At 50.0% G+C, this 18,785-nt stretch overlaps 1 protein-coding gene across 3 annotated transcripts; it reads right to left on the bottom strand.

The window, feature by feature from the left end:
• Positions 1–10,438: 10,438 nt before the first annotated feature.
• On the bottom strand, positions 10,439–14,220 carry SELENOW (selenoprotein W). Of its 3 annotated transcripts, none has more exons than XM_030873757.2 (6): positions 14,086–14,220; positions 12,597–12,621; positions 12,439–12,492; positions 12,186–12,260; positions 11,981–12,079; positions 10,439–10,879 (listed from the first exon to the last, which is right to left on the bottom strand). In XM_030873757.2, the coding sequence occupies exons 1-5, from the start codon at positions 14,130–14,132 to the stop codon at positions 11,999–12,001; spliced, it is 282 nt and encodes a 93-aa protein (XP_030729617.1). In that variant the 5' UTR covers positions 14,133–14,220; the 3' UTR covers positions 10,439–10,879; positions 11,981–11,998. The 3 variants fall into 3 exon arrangements, with proteins under 3 accessions (XP_030729617.1, XP_060145396.1, XP_060145397.1); XM_060289413.1 differs by having other exon boundaries at positions 10,439–10,912; XM_060289414.2 differs by lacking the exon at positions 10,439–10,879 and adding an exon at positions 11,342–11,524.
• Between the last annotated feature and the right edge of the window lie 4,565 nt (positions 14,221–18,785).

An 18,785-nucleotide genomic window follows, 5' to 3' on the forward strand; every position in this document is an offset into this window, starting at 1 on the left:
TATAGTGTGAGATAGGGATTTCTTTTTGGTTTTTCCTCACGGATTTCCAATGGTCAGTTTATGGAGAGGCTGGGTAATTTGTCATAAGTCAAGGGTCCAGTCATAGATGGATAGATATCTACAAAGTCTTTATTTGGGGTCCATGGTCCTTATAACCTTGCACCAATTTCATGTTCCCTCTGTCTCCAGTTTCTCTGCTGCTCTCTGTGGCCATCCTGACCCCTGGGTCTCCCCACAGCCAGTTTTCTGGCCCCGTCCTGGTCCCATTTAGAAAATGCTCCAATCCTCTTAGGCCAGGCCGGCCTCAGCAAAATATAGTGAGAATTAAGAGGGATTTAGAGGTCCACATGACAGTCTGTGGTTTGGAGGTGGAGAGACAACTGCCAGGATAGAATGAGACCCTTTGTGCTTATCAGAGAGACCTCGGTAGGAATGGAGACAGAAAAAACACAAAGACCCCTCCAGGACACTGAGGGGCAGAGGAGACAGATCAGAGGCAGAGAGAGGGGACACAGCAGAGCAGAGAGGGGGAGATGGGGGCGGGGCAGAAAGGAGAGGAAACTGAGGCAGCCGAGTCTTGCTTTCAAAACCCAAACTGGCAAGGTCCCCCCAGCCTGTGTCACTCCCCATGTGACAGCTGCTGCCCTTTATACTCTAATACCCTTACAAAAGGTCCTTTAAGGCCAGCAGCCTAATCCCTCGCCTACAGGAGGTCACACCAAATATCAGAGCACTCAAGTGCCTTTCTGAGAAGACCTCAGGCGTCTGAGCTGAGCGTGAACAAGGCTGCCCAGCCGGAGACCACAGCCCTTAACCCCTCTGCTCTCTCGAGTCTTACCAAGTCTATCTGCTTCTTGGACCGTTCAGAGAAAGTCATGTGGACAGCGGGACATCCATGACGCTTTGGGTAACAACCACCTGGGGGTGGGTGTGCATTACACAGAGTGTGTCATTTACACACTGGGCACGGAGCCTGATACGCAGGAAGTGCTGAGGAAATGGGCAGCCTTACTCTTCTGCCGTGGAAACAACCGCCCACCCCCACTTCCAGCTCTTCCCTCCTCTGACTCACCCGTCTTCCACCTCTCGGCACTGCGGAGACCCATGCTTCCCCTTTCCGCTCCCTCTCTGGTCTCTCTCCCTCCCCCTCAGTCCCTGGGCTTCTCCCCAGCAGGTTTCTTTGGCCATGACCTAGTCTGACTCACCACGTGGCCCAACCTCTTAGGCCAGGCCAGGCCAGCACCTGCAGAATCTCAGTGTGGTCAGAGGAGAGCTGAAGGGGACATGGGACATATTGGCAGACGATGTCCAAATCTTTCTCAAACCCCTGCTTCCTTGGTGGCCATGAGACTGACATTTCAGCAGTTGGTGCTGTCAGGGTCTCTGGAACGCCCTTCCCAACGTAAGTCCCGGGGAGATGCTCTCAGGAAGAAAAGACGAAGCTGCAGAATGTCCTTTCCCTGATTTATCTGCGATGACCTGAGCAGTGGATGGAACATGTTGTTGAGATTCAGAGACATACTCGGTTGTATTTGCATTTTTAATCAAAACTTCATTACACTTATCTCCAAACTCGATAAGTTGTGTACATTAAATATATACAGTTTTTGTAAATATTTAACATAAAAGAGGTTTATGAGGAGTTGATGGAATCCTAGTTCTTTGCACAATGCCTAGCACATACCACTGGAAATTCCAGACAGTGTTTCTTCTGTCTCTCGGTTCCTCCATCCCTTTTTTTCTCACACCCTCTTCATTTACATTTTACCTTATTTTATTTTTTAAATATGCATCCAGGACTTCCCTGGTGGCGCAGTGGTTAAGAATCCACCTGCCAGTGCAGGGGACACGGGTTCAAGCCCTGGTCCGGGAAGATCCCACATGCTGTGGAGTAACTAAGCCCGTGCGCCACAACTACTGAGCCTGCGCGCCTAGAGCCCGTGCTCCACAAGAGAAGCCACTGAAATGAGAAGCCTGGGCACCGCAACGAAGCCCCCCGCTCGCTACAACTAGAGAAAGACTGCACGCAGTAACGAAGATCCAATGGAGCCAAAAATAAATAAAATTAAATCTTAAAAATAAATAAATAAAATAGAATAAATATGTATCCAGTGACCATGCAAATACTGCTAACCATCACGGCCAGGGAGTAAGTCCCCTCTCCCACCCCCTGTCGTCTGTCCCCCCACCCCCACCCCCGTCTCAGGTGGGGGCACCACTCACTCCTCTCTGCCCCACTGTCTCTCCGTCTCCCCATTCCTCTACCGCCCTCCTGTGGCCATCCTGGCCCCTGAGTCTCCCCACAGCCGGTCCTCTGACCCTGTCCTGGTCCCATCTAGCAAATGCTCCAATCCTCTTAGGCCAGGCCGGCATAGGAGAGAGCATTAGAGGGCCCAAGAGAGCAGGGAGAGAATTAGATCAGATTGGAGAGAGGGAAGGGAGTCATGTGACAGGTTATTTACAGAGGTTGGGGAGAGGGGGTGGACAGACATAACAGGGCGGACAGCCCTGGCGGCTACCAGGATATAACAGAAGCTTCTCCTGCTTGTCTAACAGACCCTGTTAGGGATAAATACAGAAGCGCACTGAGGAAACAGGAGCAGAGAAGGGACACCGAGAGGCAGAGGCACTGACCAATTAGAATGAGTCTCTCCCACTCAAAGACAGGTGGGCAGTGTCGGGCGTCTTGACCGCTGAGAGCCTGGAGATTTTGTTATCGCTCATCTAGATTGCTAAGAGTACAGATTATTGTCTCTAACATATTATTTCCCTCTGGGAAGTAACCCGAGTTTTGGCGTAAAGGCTGGCTCCAGGTCAGAGGCAGGAAAAATCAAAGCAAGCCTAGAACATCTTGTCACACCAAAAATATGACGCTCTCCAGGATGACTGGGGTTCTGTCCAGAGACTTGGGGGCCAACGTGAAGAAGCCAAAGGTGGAATTATTTGAGCTTCAAAAGAAGAATGTCAGGGACTTCCCTGGTGGTCCAGTGGGTAAGACTCTGCACTCCCCCTGCAGGGGGCCTGGGTTCGATCCCTCATCAGAGAACTAGATTCCGCATGCATCCCACAACTAAGAAGTCCGCATGCCGCAACTGAAGATCCCGCATGCCACAACAAAGACCCGGCACAGCCCAAAATAGATAAATATTTTTTTAAAAAAATAAAGAAGAACATTAGCAGCAGATTGAAAGACATCAAATACGTAAAAACCCACAGGTTCATTATGGTCCTCAGAAAAGAAAGAAAACGGCTTCCCTGGTGGCGCAGTGGTTGAGAGTCCGCCTGCCGATGCAGGGGACGCGGGTTCGTGCCCCGGTCCGGGAGGATCCCACATGCTGCGGAGCGGCTGGGGCCGTGAGCCATGGCCGCTGAGCCTGCGCGTCCGGAGCCTGTGCTCCGCAACGGGAGAGGCCACAACAGTGAGAGGCCCGCGTACCGCAAAAAAAAAAAAAAAAAAAAAGAGAAATCTGTTGAGGCTCTGATTTAAACATTGCTAAAGTAAGCAGAATCGTGTATGTCTCCTGCCTTTCCTGTGAAAATTGTAATTCAGAGTAAACAAACAGCTAAACAGAGGTTTCTTCCTTGTAGAAGAGTTACAGCCAACAAATAAAGAAGAAATTACGGAATCAGGAAATCTCTTTTTGCATCTCCTGTGAAATAAGGGGTTTAGGCCAGTGTTGCCTAATAGAACTTTCTGGAATGATGGAAATATTCTATATCTGCACTGTCCAATCCAGTAGCCACTGGCCACAAAAGACTAATGGGCATCTGAGCTGTGACCACTGTGATTGAAGGACTGAATTTTTAATTTTATATCATATTAATTAATTTAAATAGCCCCAGGTAGCTGGGGGCTACCATATAGGATGGTGAAAGTAAACGGTCGTCATCAGTGGACACCAAACCATCTGCCCTATGATTCTCAACCCTGGATACACACTGGAATGGGGGGGGGGGCTTTAAACATAGAGATGCTCACAGATGTTTATATCAGTTTTATTCATCCTGGCCAAAACGTGGAAGCAACCAATATATCCTTCAAGAGATGAATGAATACATAAACTGTGGTACATTCAGATAACGGACTTTTATTCAGCACTATAAAGAAATGAGTTACCAAGCCATGAAAAAATATGGAGGAAAACTTAATGCATATTACTAAGTGAAAGAAGCCAGTCTGAAGAGGCTACATGTTGTGTGATTTAACTCTATGACATTCTGGAAATGGCAAAACTATGGAGATAGTAAAAAGATCGGTGGATGCCAAGGGTTAGAGGGGCGGGAGGGGTGAATAGGAGGAACACAGAGGATTTTTAGGGCAGGGAAACTGTTCTGTATGATACTATAATGAATACACGTCATTATATATCTGTCAAAACCCACAGAATATACAGCACCAAGAGTGAACACTCATGTAAATTACGGACTTTGGGTGATATAACGTGTCAGTGTTGCTCCATCCATTGTAACAAACGCAGCACTCTGGGGATGTTGGTAGTGCGGGGAGCCTGTGCATGTGTGGTGGGGAGGGGTGTAAGGGAAATCTCTGGACTTTCAGCTCAATTTTGCTACAAACTTAAAACTGCTCTTAAAAAAATAAAGGCTGTTTAAAATTTAAAATACAGATGCTGCCTTAAAAAACTAAAAATAGAGTTACCATATGACCCAGCAATCCCATTCCTAGGCATATATCCGGAGATGAAACCTCTAATTTGAAAAGATACATGCACCCCAATGTCCATAGCAGCACTGTTTACAATAGCTAAGACGTGGAAACAAACTAAATGTCCATCAACAGATGACTGGATAAAGAAGATGTGTTACGTATATTTATATATACAATCGAATATCACTCAGCCATAAAAAAGAATGAAATAATGCCATTTGCAGCAACATGGATGGACCTAGAGATTATCATACTAAGTGAAGTAAGTCAGAGAAAGACAAATAGTATATGATATCATTTATATGTGGACTCTAAAAAATGATACAAATGAACTTATTTACAAAACAGAAATAGACTCACAGCCATAAAAATCAAACCTATGGTTACCAAAGGGGGAACGGGGGAGGGATAAATTGGGAATTTGGGATTAACAGATACACACTGCTATATATAAAATAAAGAACAAGGACCTACTGTTAGCACAGGGAACTATATTCAATGTCTTGTAATAACCTATAAGGGAAAAGAATCTGAAAAAGAATATATATATATAGAATCACTATGCTGTACACCTGAATCATTGTAAATCAACTATACTTCAATTAAAAAATAAAAATTCTAAAAATAGGGACGTTGACCCCACACCTGGGGGCTCTGAATTAGTCTGGGTGCGGGCTGAGCACGGAGAGTGTTCAAATCTCTCCCCAGGTGATTCCTGTGAGCAGCCAAGGTTAGGAAGCACCTCATTTAGGTAAAGGGCTGATGGAGAGCTTCATAACCAGGGAGGGTAACAACCTCCTAAGACAGGCATTATTAAATAATAGAATAAAAACAAGGGGGAAACAGAGAACAGGTTTGGAGTAAAAAGATATCCAAGGAACATATGGGACAAACACAATGTGTCTATCTTATTTGGGAATCATATTCAAAGAAACCAACTGTAAAAAGGCATCTTTGTCATAATCAGGGAAATTTTAAAATGGACCAGGGATTGATTATATGATATTCAGGAATTACTGCTAATTTTGTTAGATGCAATGATGGCTTTGTCGTCCTGTAAAAACAAAAATTAACCCAAAAGAATGGAAAATGGGTGTTCAAACAAAAACTTGTACATGAATGTTCATAGCAGTATTAGTCACCATAACCAAAAGATGGAATCATCCCAGGTGTCCATCAAAGGATGAATGGATGAACAAAATATGGTACATTCATACAACGGAATGTGTATTTTACTTCAATTTTTTTTAAATGGCAGGAGGACAGGCACAACAGGAAAGTGCGCTGGCAGGGTGCCTTCCTCTTTCTTCCTGCTTTGAACACAGATGTGATGCCTGGAGCTGCAATGGTCATCTTGCCACCATGAGGCAAAAACCAAGTGGATGAAAACCCAACAAGCTAAAGAAAGGAGAGCGTGAAAAGAGAGAAAAATTCTGAAACCTTGATTACATTGTTGAGCTGACTACCAACCTTAAGACTTCTTAACAATAAATATCCTTGAAGTTTTAAAAAAAGGGGGGGGAATGGAGCTGCCTGTCATGAGGTGCTGCAAAGTGGAGTCGGCCGAAAGGTTAAGCTAAGAGGACAGGAGGACTCAGTCTTTCCCCTGGATGGAGAGAAGTGAGGAAAGGCAGGGAGCCATAAGAAGCAGTTCTGAGTCAAGAAGGGAAGAAGGAGGCAACAGAGGCACTGAGGGTAAAATCTATCACTCTGCACATGATCTGAGTCATGCCCAATCCCAGCCTGGGGTTGCCTTGGTCCCCCACTCCCTTTTCCCTTGCTTCCTCCCTCCACCAAATCTTCACCCAGAGATGTGAGGTCACTTGTCTGAGGTCCCACAGCCAGCAAGTGGTGAAGCTGGGACAGGTAGGGGTCCAGAGAGAGAAAGGATTTGAAAAGACAGAAGATGTATTTTTCCCTCTTCCTGACTTCTTTGAAAAGTGTCATGTCAGGGAATTGGTGATTTTCTTTACACTGAATCTCAATGAGCGGAAGTGATTCCATAGGCCCATATTGATTCCTAGTGATCCAAGGTGGTGTGAGGAAGGTGCAGTTCTCCCAATTGGTCACATGGTGTCGCTGTCGGAAAAGAAATCACTGTTTCTTCCGGTTCAGGCTTCCAGGGATGCTCTTGCTGAATTCTCTTTTCTTATTTATTTAATTTTTGGTTGCGTTGGGTCTTCGTTGCCGCGCGTGGGCTTTCTCTAGTTGCAGCGAGCGGGGTCTACTCTTCGTTGCGGTGCGAGGGCTTCTCACTGCGGTGGCTTCTCTTGTTGCTGAGCATGGGCTCTAGACACGCGGGCTTCAGTAGTTTTGGCACGTGGGCTCAGTAGTTGTGGCTCGAGGGCTCTAGAGCGCAGGCTCAGTAGTTGTGGCGCACGGGCTTAGTTGCTCCGCGGCGTGTGGGATCTTCCCGGACCAGGGCTCGAACCCGTGTCCCCCGCATTGGCAGGCGGATTCTTAACCACTGCGCCACTAGGGAAGTCCCCTCCTTTTCTTGAAGATGTGAATTGTCTTAGTCAAAACGGGATCATAGCATTTTCTCTTTCTCCTCCATGCATAAGGTAAAATTAAAATAAAAGGACTGTGGTAGATACTTTTAGCGCTCACCATTTTTTCCAGCTCTCTTCCTTTTCCTGACTACAGTCCCCAGGCAGGTTCTACAGGTGGGCAGGGCTGTGTGACCGTTCTGGCCAATGGGCTGCAACTAGAGGTGACGGGCGTCACTTCCCAGCTGATGTCTTTAAGAGCTAGCACGTGTCTCTTTGTGCTCTTTTCCAGCCATGCCGACTAAGGATGCTGTGGGTCCAGGTGCAGCAACAGGAGAACAGCGTCCATCTGTCTAGATCTGCACTATCCAATAAGATAGCCACTAGCCACAAATGCCATGAATTTGAATGTGTTCAAATAAAGTAAAATAAAAATTCAGTTCCTCAGTCACATCCACCACCTTTCAAGCTCTATGTGGCATGTGCCCAGTGGCCATGGTGTTAGAGCAGATGCAGAAAAATTCCATCACCACAGAAAATTCTATTGGACAGTACTTCTCTAGGCCACTGAATGGGTGCAGGGAGGACAGTTGCCCTGGAGAGGGCTTTGCATGTGTTGCATTAATCCATTGAGATTTGGGTTTGGTTTTGTGTATTTCCACTGAAGCATAACCCAGCCTAGCCTGACCCACCAGATTTCTTGCTTAAACAAAGGATTTGAGAGTCTTATGTCATTTACTTCTTTTTTTTTCTTTTGCGGTACGCGGGCCTCTCACTGCTGTGGCCTCTCCCGTTGCGGAGCACAGGATCCGGACGCGCAGGCTCAGCGGCCATGACTCACGGGCCCAGCCGCTCCGCCGCACGTGGGATCCTCCCGGACCGGGACACGAACCCGTGTCCCCCGCATCGGCAGGTGGCCTCCCAACCACTGCGCCACCAGGGAAGCCCTGTCATTTAAATTATCAAGTGGTGGCGTAATGTGACTTGGCTAAACCAAATGGAGAGCTGAAGATAACACCATGCAGACTCCAGTGGCGTTAAGATCAAACTCCATCGAAGCTTAGTTGCTCACTAGCCTCTCTCTGTGGTCTGTCTCCACCTACCCGGTTTAGATCTAAACCTCCAAAGAATTGTTTTACTACGAGAACTGTCAGAATCATTAGAAATGAAGACGTGTGGGGTCTTTGTTTCTTGTCGCTATTATTGATGGTTGTCATGGGAGTTTTCCCAGATGTCACTGGGAATGGACCCATGGAGTACAGGCACAGTCTCATGGGTCATCAGCATTTGTCTTAGGGGAGAAACAATTTCTGTCCTCGCAGAACGAGCGGCTCAAGGTTTGAGAGTTCATCGGGTTAGAATTGTATTATATTTGCGGTAAGTGTGGACTTCATGACCATCAAAAGCATTAAGAGTTCCTCAGTTCTGAGGGAATCTAACGGTCTTCATGTGGCCTTCTGCCAGGAAGGTTATAAAAAAAATCATTGCTGTTGACCCAGCTGTTGCACTCCTAGGTGTATGCCCAAAGGAACTGAAAACTGGTGTTCAAACAAAAACTTGTATGCGAACGTTCATAGAAGCACTATTCACGGTAGCTAAAAAGTAGAAACAACCTAAATGCCCATCAGCTGATGAAATGATAAACAAAATGTGGTCTATCCATTCAGTGGAATATTATTCAGCCATAAAAAGGAATGAAGTTCTGATGCCAGCTACATCATCATGACATGGATGAACCTTGAAAACATTATGCCGAGTGAAAGAAGCTGGACACACAAGACCACATATTGTATGAATCCATTTTAACAGGGAAATCTATAGAAACAGAAAGTAGGTTAGTGGTTGCTCGGGGCTGGGGACTGGAGGGGTGCTAAAGCATGTGGGGGTTTCTCTCTGAGGTAATGAAATGTTCTGGAGTTGACTGTGGTGATGGTTGCAAATATCTGTGAAAATACTAAAGAACAGTGTACACTTTAAATGGGTAAATTGCATGGTATGTAATATCTCGGTAAAGCTATTTTTAAAGAAAAAAGTATTTCTGAGGCTGTGATTTTTTCTGATTTTCAGACACTTATCCTCTTATCTTTTGCCCAATGACTGGTCTCTTCCAGCTGTGGTTTCTTAGACATCTCCAATTTAGAAACCTTCGAGATGGGACTTTTGCATCCAGGGGCTTCTTTGTAGTGTCTAGTGGATTTCCTCACCTCACCCAGGCCGCCCAGCGGCCTGGCCCAGAGAGGGTGAACTGAGGCATAACCAGGCATGGTTCATCTGCTACAGTATTTTCCAGAGTTTTTGTAGGAGAACTGTTAGAGCTCCCGATTTGTCAGCCCACAATGAAGGTGAGAGCCGTCAGAACAAAAATACCATCCTCCTGTTTGGGGCACCTTTTATAAATATTCTAGTGGGTTTTATACAGACTAAATTCTGTTCATATGTCCTAACGATTTGAATCAACTTTTCAGGATACGCAGATGCACGTAAGACATAATGGCCCTCAGTGAAAGGACTTCTGAAAGAACCTATTTTAAATTTCGAAACCTTTATTTATTAATACCCGCCAGGACGTACCCTTTACAAAATGGATCCTAAAGGCAGTTTTTAAAACCTCAGTGACACACACATCTTCAGGCTCCATCCCAACTGTAATCAGCTGGGATAATGTCAAGACGGAGTTCTTAAAAAATGAATTAACTGTGGTTTGTACAAAAGTGGCCAGTCACCCCTAACGCTTAGTCTTGTCACATGAAATACTAGGAAGTGGGCCCGTGAGACCTCCAGGCACTTCCCAGTGTTCTCAACACTGGCAGAACAAGGCATCTCGAGACCCAGGCTCAGACCTGACCCCCGTTACTTCTGCCTCATTCCATTGCCAAAGCAAGTCATGTGATCAAACCCAAAGTTAGGAGGTGAGGACGCACAGCTCATCTCTAGTGTGAGGACGGTAAAGGGGGTAAGGCATACACGCGAGGAGGGGATAAAATACAGGGCCCCAAAACACAATCTATGACACCACCAAGCACCTTTCTTCCAACCACTGCCAGCTTTCTCCTGAACACAGCAACCAGGGACCCACTTCACCCTGGAGGACTTACACCAGTGACGGTTACACGCAACTCCAGGTGGCATCCAGAGACCACCGTAAGCTTGGCTTTGGGGACCACTGAAAGTTCAACCCTGAAGTTAGTTACAGCTCTGTACATATCAAATCACTAATTTCCTGGACTGGAGACCAGGGGCAGGAGGTTCCAGGGTAAAATGGACACACGCAGACACACGCACATTTTGTTAACGTCATCGACATTTATTGAGCTGTGAACCGTTGCAATCACTGCTGAAATGCGAGACTCACCCATCCTGACCCGCTCTCAGCTTCCCCTTGAAAAGGAAGCCTGGAGCAGGGCCGCCCCAAACACCAGAGGGCAGAAGGAAGACATGGCGGGGTGCAGGGAGATGAGGGCCGGGGGGAAAGGAAGAAGCGGGACATGGCGGGGTGCAGGGAGATGAGGGCCGGGGGGGAAGGAAGAAGCGGGACCAGCATGCAAAGTTAGACTCCTGGGGACACACGCACACTCCCACACACGCAGGCAAAGACCAGGGGTGTCCATCTCTACCCCAACCGGCAGCCGTGAGAACATCAGGGAAGGACCAGGCGTCCACGAGACATTTCAGTCCTTCCTGTCATGAAGCGTCTGCCGAGAGGGGCTGGGCCAAGGTCACTGGACTGCGCAGAGAGAAGGGGGGAGGGGGCTTCAGACTACAGGGAGAGAGGTCAGATTAAAGGGAGTCACTTCACTGACTTTAATCTCTAAGCTTTCGCTGTAATAAACTGCAACCATGAGTAGAACAGCTCTGCTGAGTTCTGTGAGTCCTTCAAGAGAATCGCTGAGCTTGGCGGTGGTCTCGAGACTCCTGAAACTGCCCTCAGAAACCATGCGAACAAGAATCATTCTTCCCCCTTTCTTTTCTTACGTAAATCCCATTTTTGCTTATTTTAGATGAAATCACCCATTGGTGGACTCCTCTGAATCTAAGCAAACCTTGTGCTGATTTAAGCAAATGCCTTGAGTTACTGACAGTTTGGAGGCGGCAAATGGTGTGTTTATGCAAGGGATGCGCCGTTTGTCTTTAGGAGTTCAAACCCCACAAAGGTAGCACCCCCCTCCACCCCCCACCCCCCCACAGCAACAGCCCACACATCGCCAGCTCATGCAGCTTTGGAATTATGAAATTCTTGATTTTCTTTTTTTAATCTGGGGAGACTCACTTCTTTTCAGACCTGCACGGGAGGCAAGACATTCATATTTTTGTACTGCTTTAATTCAAATTTGCGGGTCCAAATTCCCACTGAAAGCAACCTCGCTCTGCTCTAGTGAGGACGATAAGAAATGGAACTTGAGTTCAAAGCGTTTCAGAACCAGGTTCCTGGTGCAAAGCATGCTGGGGGCAGGTACCTGGGTCCACAGTATCCTGACACAGGACACTCGGTGCTAGCACACCGTGGGGTGGGAACTGGCACTCAAGCTTAGAGGGGGGCAGAAAGTGCTTCTAGGCTCTCAAAAGCCAGGAGCCAGAGCTTGGTTATGGCTTGGTTAGTAACCAGGGCCCAGTTCCAGGACAGGGTGGGTTTGGGGCTCATCTAGAACGTACAGGCTTGAAAATTGAAAAGCAGGCTCAGAAAGTGCTGAAAAGCAGTTCTACGGTCCAGAGAACAACATGGAAACTGCTACTTGTTCTGGTATTGGGCTGGACACTAGTGCTCGGGTCTGGAGCACGTTAGGAACAGGAGTCGTCAATTGTCGTCTAGGCGCCGGGTCCCCCTCACCTCTGCCCTCAGGGCCCATTAGGCCTGAGCCAAAGCGGCTTTGATGGCGGCCACCAGCTTCAGAAACTTGCTCTCCGTGTCCACATAGCCATCGCCTCCCTGGAGAAGGGAGGAAGAGGCGAGGGATGAGCTGGGACCAAGATGCCAACCCCGGTCCCAAAACCCCACTAGCCCCAAATGGGGCAGAATGGACAGACAGACATACCTTCTTGGAGTGAACCAACTTCCCCGCTACCAACACTTCAAAGAAACCGGTGACCTGGGGCGTCCCCTCGCCGCACTGGGGAGAGGGAGAGGTGTTGGCAGGGCTGAGATGCCCTCTGGGGATACCCACCGTTGCCCAAGGAATGGAGAATGGGGGCGAAGGGTGGGGCTGACCCACACCACCCCCACTGCCATCTAGGGCTGAAGGACGGACATGACCCATGTTTGACTCCTTCCCCATCCCCAGGACCCACGATGTCCAGGCGTCCAGGAAACTCATCTTCTAACTTCTTCTTAAGCTGAAGATACTGCAAAAGGGGGTGGGAGGTCACAACAGGGGTCCACAGGAGCCACGCCAGCTAGCCCCCCTCCCCCATCTTCCAGGGGTGCCTCTTGGGACCACTCTGCTTACCTTGGACTTGTAGCCTCAAGCGCCACTGGTGGGAGAGTGTCCAAGAGAGTGGGTCCCGGGAGAGAGAGGGAGACGGTGGGGATCCAGGGAGAGGCAGGAGCAGAGATGGAGGGAAATGGGGGGGAGCAGGAAGAAATGAAGAGGGACACAGATGACAAAACCAAGCAAGGCACAGACACCCTCAAGAGAGAGGAGAGACACACCCGAGTGTTGGGGGGCAGCACACAGATGGGGAGGCAGGGGCACAGGAAGGGGAGAGCCACCCACGTGAGGAAATTCAAACAAGGGGTGACAAGGGGAGGCCACAGCGTGAGGCAGAGCAGAGGCGGAGGCAATGGAGAGAACTGGGTCAGGACAACTGCTGAAATAACAGCTCCACCCCCGCCCGTCCAAGGGAAACCATTATTCCTGGATCCCCAAGGCCCTGCCAGGCCCGAGGATGAAATTTAAACGCCTCCCCAACCCCCCACGGGAGGCTATTTTGGAACTGGAGTCTGGTGCACAGGTCCCCCCCCGCCCCGGGTCTCAAAATTTCACTTCACCCCCTGCGTGACCGAGCGGCCACGGTCCGCTGTGACAGATGTGAGCCTTTCATAACCCCCTCTGGACATCTCACAGACATGACAGCCAGTGGACCCAGATTCGGGTAACCTGTTATCTGCAGCCTGAACCTCGAGCTACCGACCTGCCACTGCCCCACTCCCAGCCTCAGTTTCCTCACCTGTAAAATGGAGCTAGACACACCCCCTCCCCCACCCCCACTCAAGGGGTTTCCGGGGGAGGAAATTCACTTAACATGTATTTATTCAGCGCCTACAGGCCAGCATGCCTGTGCATGCCAGCACAGTCCTAGGGGCCAGGGCGATCAAGCAGTCTACAGGACAGAACATTCGCTGCCGACCTGGCACTTTTTCACTCTGAACGGAACAATCAGATCAAATGTTTAACACCCAACACACAGTATTCCGTCCGCGGTAACGTTAAGATCACTCCCTCTACAGACGGGAAAAGCGAGGTCAGAAAAAGCCTAGGGTTAGTAGCGAAAGGCATCCACTGTATGCATTCAAGTCCTTGCCAAACGCACGCCGGAAACTTCTCGAACCTTCTCGACTCTGGCCGGCCCCACCCCACGACTGTTCCAGGTACTGGAGGAGGGGAAACCGAGGCGCTGACGGAACCTCCTCTCCCATTACACACTGACCCCCACCTGCTCCCCAAACTGAGTCCCGGAATCGGGGGGGTTAAAACAACACACACGTGTCGCAGTTCTACCTTTTGTGACCTGAGACATCTAGAATGTTACAAACTGGGGACGGGGGGGTGAGGGCAGAGAAATCAACGCCCTCTGTTTCCCACCCCTACGGAATCCTTTTCCCAGTGGAAGGATCCCCATGGGTCCTGCCCTCGACGTCCCCAGCGCCCAGCTCCGCTAGGACAGGGCGGGGCCCGGGCGGGATTCGAAGAGGGGATCTCCGGCCCTCGTGCTCACCAATAAACGACTCGAACGGGAACAGCCATGATTCCGGACCGGAGCATCCGCTACAGTCCGAACACCCGATCAGCACTCCGGCGAGAAAAGGGGAGGTGGGAGCCCCGAGGCGGAGCATGCGCAGAGAGGCCTGGTACTGGGCGTTCCACAGAGCGGACCAACGCCGCGGGGGGGGGATGAGGGGAGAAAGGCCCCACAGCGGGGACGCAGGGGGCCCTACGGCCCACCACCACCCTGAGGGCTCCGAAGCAAATCTCCCTCCTCTCGCCCTGTGAGGCCAGGGAGCATACCGGCAGAGGGAGTCCCGGGAGAAGCCTTTGCGCGCCCCCTCCCGGATCTCCCCCTCCGGCCTGGAATGGTATGGCCTCGCGGGGCGGGGGTTCAGGGCCAACTGCTACTAGGAGGAAACGGAAGTACAAGCGAAGGCGGTGGTTTTGCAGCGAGGACCTGGGGGGCGGGCCCGGGGGCGGGGCCGGGGGGAGGCCGAGGGCGGCAGCGAGGCCGAGAGGGCTGAGTCCGAAAGGATTTGGGGTACTCAGGGCAGCCCCTGAAGCTGGGGTTTCCAGTGAGCGCCCCAGGGCCCCGCTGCCTTATTAAAGCCTGGCATCCGCACCCGGGCGCCCTGATCAGCTTGGCACCCCCCCCTTTTGCGCCTTCCAGTCCTCTGTGTGGCAAGGTGTTCACGGAGAGTGCTGGAAGCTGGCAGCTGAGTTAAAGGCTTAGGGCGCGATGCCTTTCTCTGAGCCTCAGTTTCCTCCTCCGGAAGATGGTATAATCGCCTTCAGAGAATATTTACCCATCTAAGAAATACGTACTGGGTACCTACCTGCAGTCATAGGTTCCGAAGATACAGCAGTGAAAAAATAGACAAAGTCCCTGCCCTTAGCTCTGCCCGAGGTCTTCCCACCGCAGCTTCTGTCTTTGATCCGCTGGTTCTCACCTGCTGTGACCCTGACGTCTCGGGGCACTTGGCAGACATGGTTCAAGTTCCACCCCACCTCTTTTGCTGGCTGTGTGTCCTCTGATCTCAGTGGTCTTGGGAAGATACAATGAGCCTCTGACGTAGAGCAGATAACATGTGGCTGGGCTAGTCAGTGTCCCATAAATAGAGGTCTTTTTCAGGCTTCCAAGGTCCTCAGAACAAAAACCCAAGCCTTGGGAGTTCCCTGGTGGCCTAGTGGTTAGGATTCCAGGCTTTCACTACTGTGGCCGGGGTTCAGTCCCTGGTGGGGGAACTGAAATCTCGCAAGCTGCCCGGCTTGGCCAAGAAAACAAGCAAAAGAACCCCAAGCCTTAGCATGCTCTGCCCCTGACTGGTCCCATTGTTCCCTTCTTGCCCCTCTCTTAGTGCCTTAGCCACGTGGAATCAGGGACCTCACCCACTCACCTGCCTCTGGGACTTTGTGCACGCTCCTTCTACCCTCTCCTACTGCCTGACCCTGTTCATCCTCCAGAAATCAGCTCCAACATATCGTAGGGAAAATTTTGTGTCGTGATAAACTATACCTTCTCCATATTGCATCTGTATTAGTTTGCTAGGGCTGTCATCACAAAGCACCACAAACTGAATGGCTGAAACCCCAGAAATTTATTTCACGGTTCTAGAGGCCAGGAGGCAGAGATCAAGGTGTCAGCAGGGTTAGTTCCCTCTAAAGTCTGTGAGAAAGAATTTGTTCCATTATCCTCTCCGAGCTCCTGGTGTTTCGCTGGCAACCTTTGGTGTTCCTTGGCTCCTAAGAGCACCACCCAATATCTACCTTCAACTCCACGTGGCACTCTCCCTGTGTGCATGTCTGTGTCCAAATTTCCCTATTTACTTAATTTTCTTATTTTATCTTTATTTTATTTTATTTATTGGCCATGCCACGTCGCATGTGGGATCTTAGTTCCCTGACCAGGGATCGAACCCATGCCCCCTGCAGTGGAAGTGTGGAGTCTTACCACCAGGGAATTGCCAGGACCCAGTCATTTTAGATTAGGGCCCACCCTATGCCAGTATGACCTCATCTTAAGTAATTGCATCTGCAACAACCTTGTTTCCAAATAAGGTCATGTTATGAGGCACTGGGGGTTAGGACTTCACATATGAATTCTGGTGGGACATAATTCAGCCTGTAACAAGCCATTCAGAGTTATCTGATTCTGTGGGGTTCTGTTTTACAACTCCATAAACTGTAGATAAGTGACGGCATTACAAAATAATTCTTCTGTACAGGCGTGCAAATGAATTCTGTCTGGTGGAGGGACAACCCTCTCTCCCTTAGTCTGTTTGGGCTGCTATAACAAAATACTACAGTTTATAGCTTATACACAACGGAAATTTATTGCTCCCAGCTCTGGAGGCTTCAAAGTCCAAGATCAAGGTGCCAGCATGGTTGAGTGAGGGCCTTCTTCCTGGTTCATAGCTGCCACCTTCTCGCTGTGTCCTCACCTGATGGAAGAGGCAGGGGATGTCTCTGGGGTCTCTTTTATAAGGGCACTAATCTCATTCATGAGAGCTCCACTCTCATGACCTGAGCACCTCCCAAAGGCCCCACCTCCTAATACCATCATCTTCAGGGGAATGCAAACATTCAGACCATAAGACCCCCCCAAATGTTTTGCCTCTATTTGCATTTTTGTTTCAATATTCCTGATCTATAAATGCGTCTGTTTGTTGATTTTCCTTTGAACCAGTTATAACACCTGACAGTGTTAAGTGAAATCTTTAACATGTTTTCGCTTTTAGATCTGTATGAGTCATGATTTTCCCTTTTTTCCCCAAAATTATCTTCTAACAATGCTGTCCTCAAGGAAGGCCACCCAAACCCCACAGGCTGGCCAGGGTCCCCATGGGGCTCCCCCATCACTGCCCCAACCACTCTGGTTGTCCCAGGTCTGACGTTTTCTCAGCACACCCAGCAAGTGGCTGGGCACAGGGCAGATGCTCAGAGGCTGTTTTGTTGACTGAAGAGTGAGAGACGCCCCCCTTCTGCCACTGAGAACAAAGAGGTCTCTGTTGCCCAGGAGTGGAGGAGGCTGGAGACAGTAGTCACGCTTCTGGGGTTGGGAATGCATCCCTTGCTCACTCTCTCTCTCTCTCTCTCTCTCTCTCTCACACACACACACACACACACACACACACACACACACACACACAAATGGTAACACACAGCTCTCCCCCTTACCTGGCTACACAATTGCACATTCAGACAAACCACAGCCCAGCCAGAGACACAATGCAACAGCACAAACCTCTATTCTGCTACACAATGACACAAAAACACACCAGGCTCTCCCTATACAACAGCGCAGTCCCTACCCAGCCAGGATCACAACAACTACACCTCCAGATGCGCAACTCACGCACTATGGCTGCCGCCTCTACCCGGCCACGTGGTGGAACACACAACTGTACCCTGGACAATAACACAACACACATGTATCCGGACAGAGACACAACAGCTCGCCCAGAGATCCCGCTCACTGGGACACACAATTGTATACAGAGCACACACTGCTGAATCTGGCCACGGACATTGATACACAACCGCACAGCTGCACACAGAGACATGATCAGTAATGCCCACGGACACACACACACACACACACACACAACATTAACCTACCAATAACCCAGACAGACTCTCACTTGGATGTATCTGGGCATGAACACCATTGCACAACCACACACCACCCCAGGGGCACACCCAGGCAGAGACACTGCAGCCCAATCATACAGCACATGCAGGCTCCCACTCACAGCCTCACGGTGACCCACGCCCAGGCTCGGACACACGCAGTAAACAGACATGGTCCCTGCCTCCTGGGGCTCATGTGATGGTCAGGGAGACGGACACGGGACATCATAAATAAATAAGGATTCCTATTTATTTACAGCATAGTGAGTGCTGGGAAGAAAAATAAAGCCCGGAAGGATGGCAGGGAGTGCTGGGCTGGGGAGTTTTGTAAATAGATCAGGGAAGGCAGCTCTGTTATTAGATACACAATGAAACAAAAGCCTCCTTCAGGCCTAAATGGCAGGAAATGTGTTATCCCATTTTACAGATGGGCAAACTGAGGTACTTGGATGAGGTCACACCAGGCACAGAGCATGGATATGACCCCACTGTCTGGCTGTGGAGCCTGTGCTCTGAACCACCTTCCCGTCGGCAAGATGGAGAAAAGGGGGGTGGGCAGGTGGGGTGGGCCAGGTGGGATGGGGGGTTGTCAGGGACCCCGAAAGCTCCAAGGGGTGAAGGAGACCTGGACTTCCGAGAAGCCAGGAGGTCCAGCCTCTGCCCCACCCCTGCCCCAGGGAAGACGCTGCCCGAGACTCTGTGTCTAATCAGGTGGCCCTGGAGAGTGACCTGGAACCCCATCACGCTTTCAGTGTCTTCAACACCTTGATGCAGGTAAGGCTAGCGGCGGGGCACCCCATCTGACTGTCGTTCTGCACGGGCGCCAGGGCCCCCCTGAGGCTGTGGCTCCTCCTTGTGCGCCCCACCCCCACCCCAGGGACAACCACTGAGCCCTCCGCAGACCGGGCCTGTCTGGGGAGGACCCTGACTCCACCATTCATGGGACCAGCACGTGCAGAGGCCCCCACCTGAGGGGGAGCCTGGAGCGTGTCCTGAAGCACTGACCTGACCTTGTCACTCCTCTCTGTGGGCCCCCCAGTGCCCTCTAGACAGGTCCAAACTGTTTAATACTATTCACTC

Source organism: Globicephala melas, chromosome 19, assembly GCF_963455315.2.
Source record: "Globicephala melas chromosome 19, mGloMel1.2, whole genome shotgun sequence".
Lineage (NCBI taxonomy): Eukaryota > Metazoa > Chordata > Mammalia > Artiodactyla > Delphinidae > Globicephala > Globicephala melas.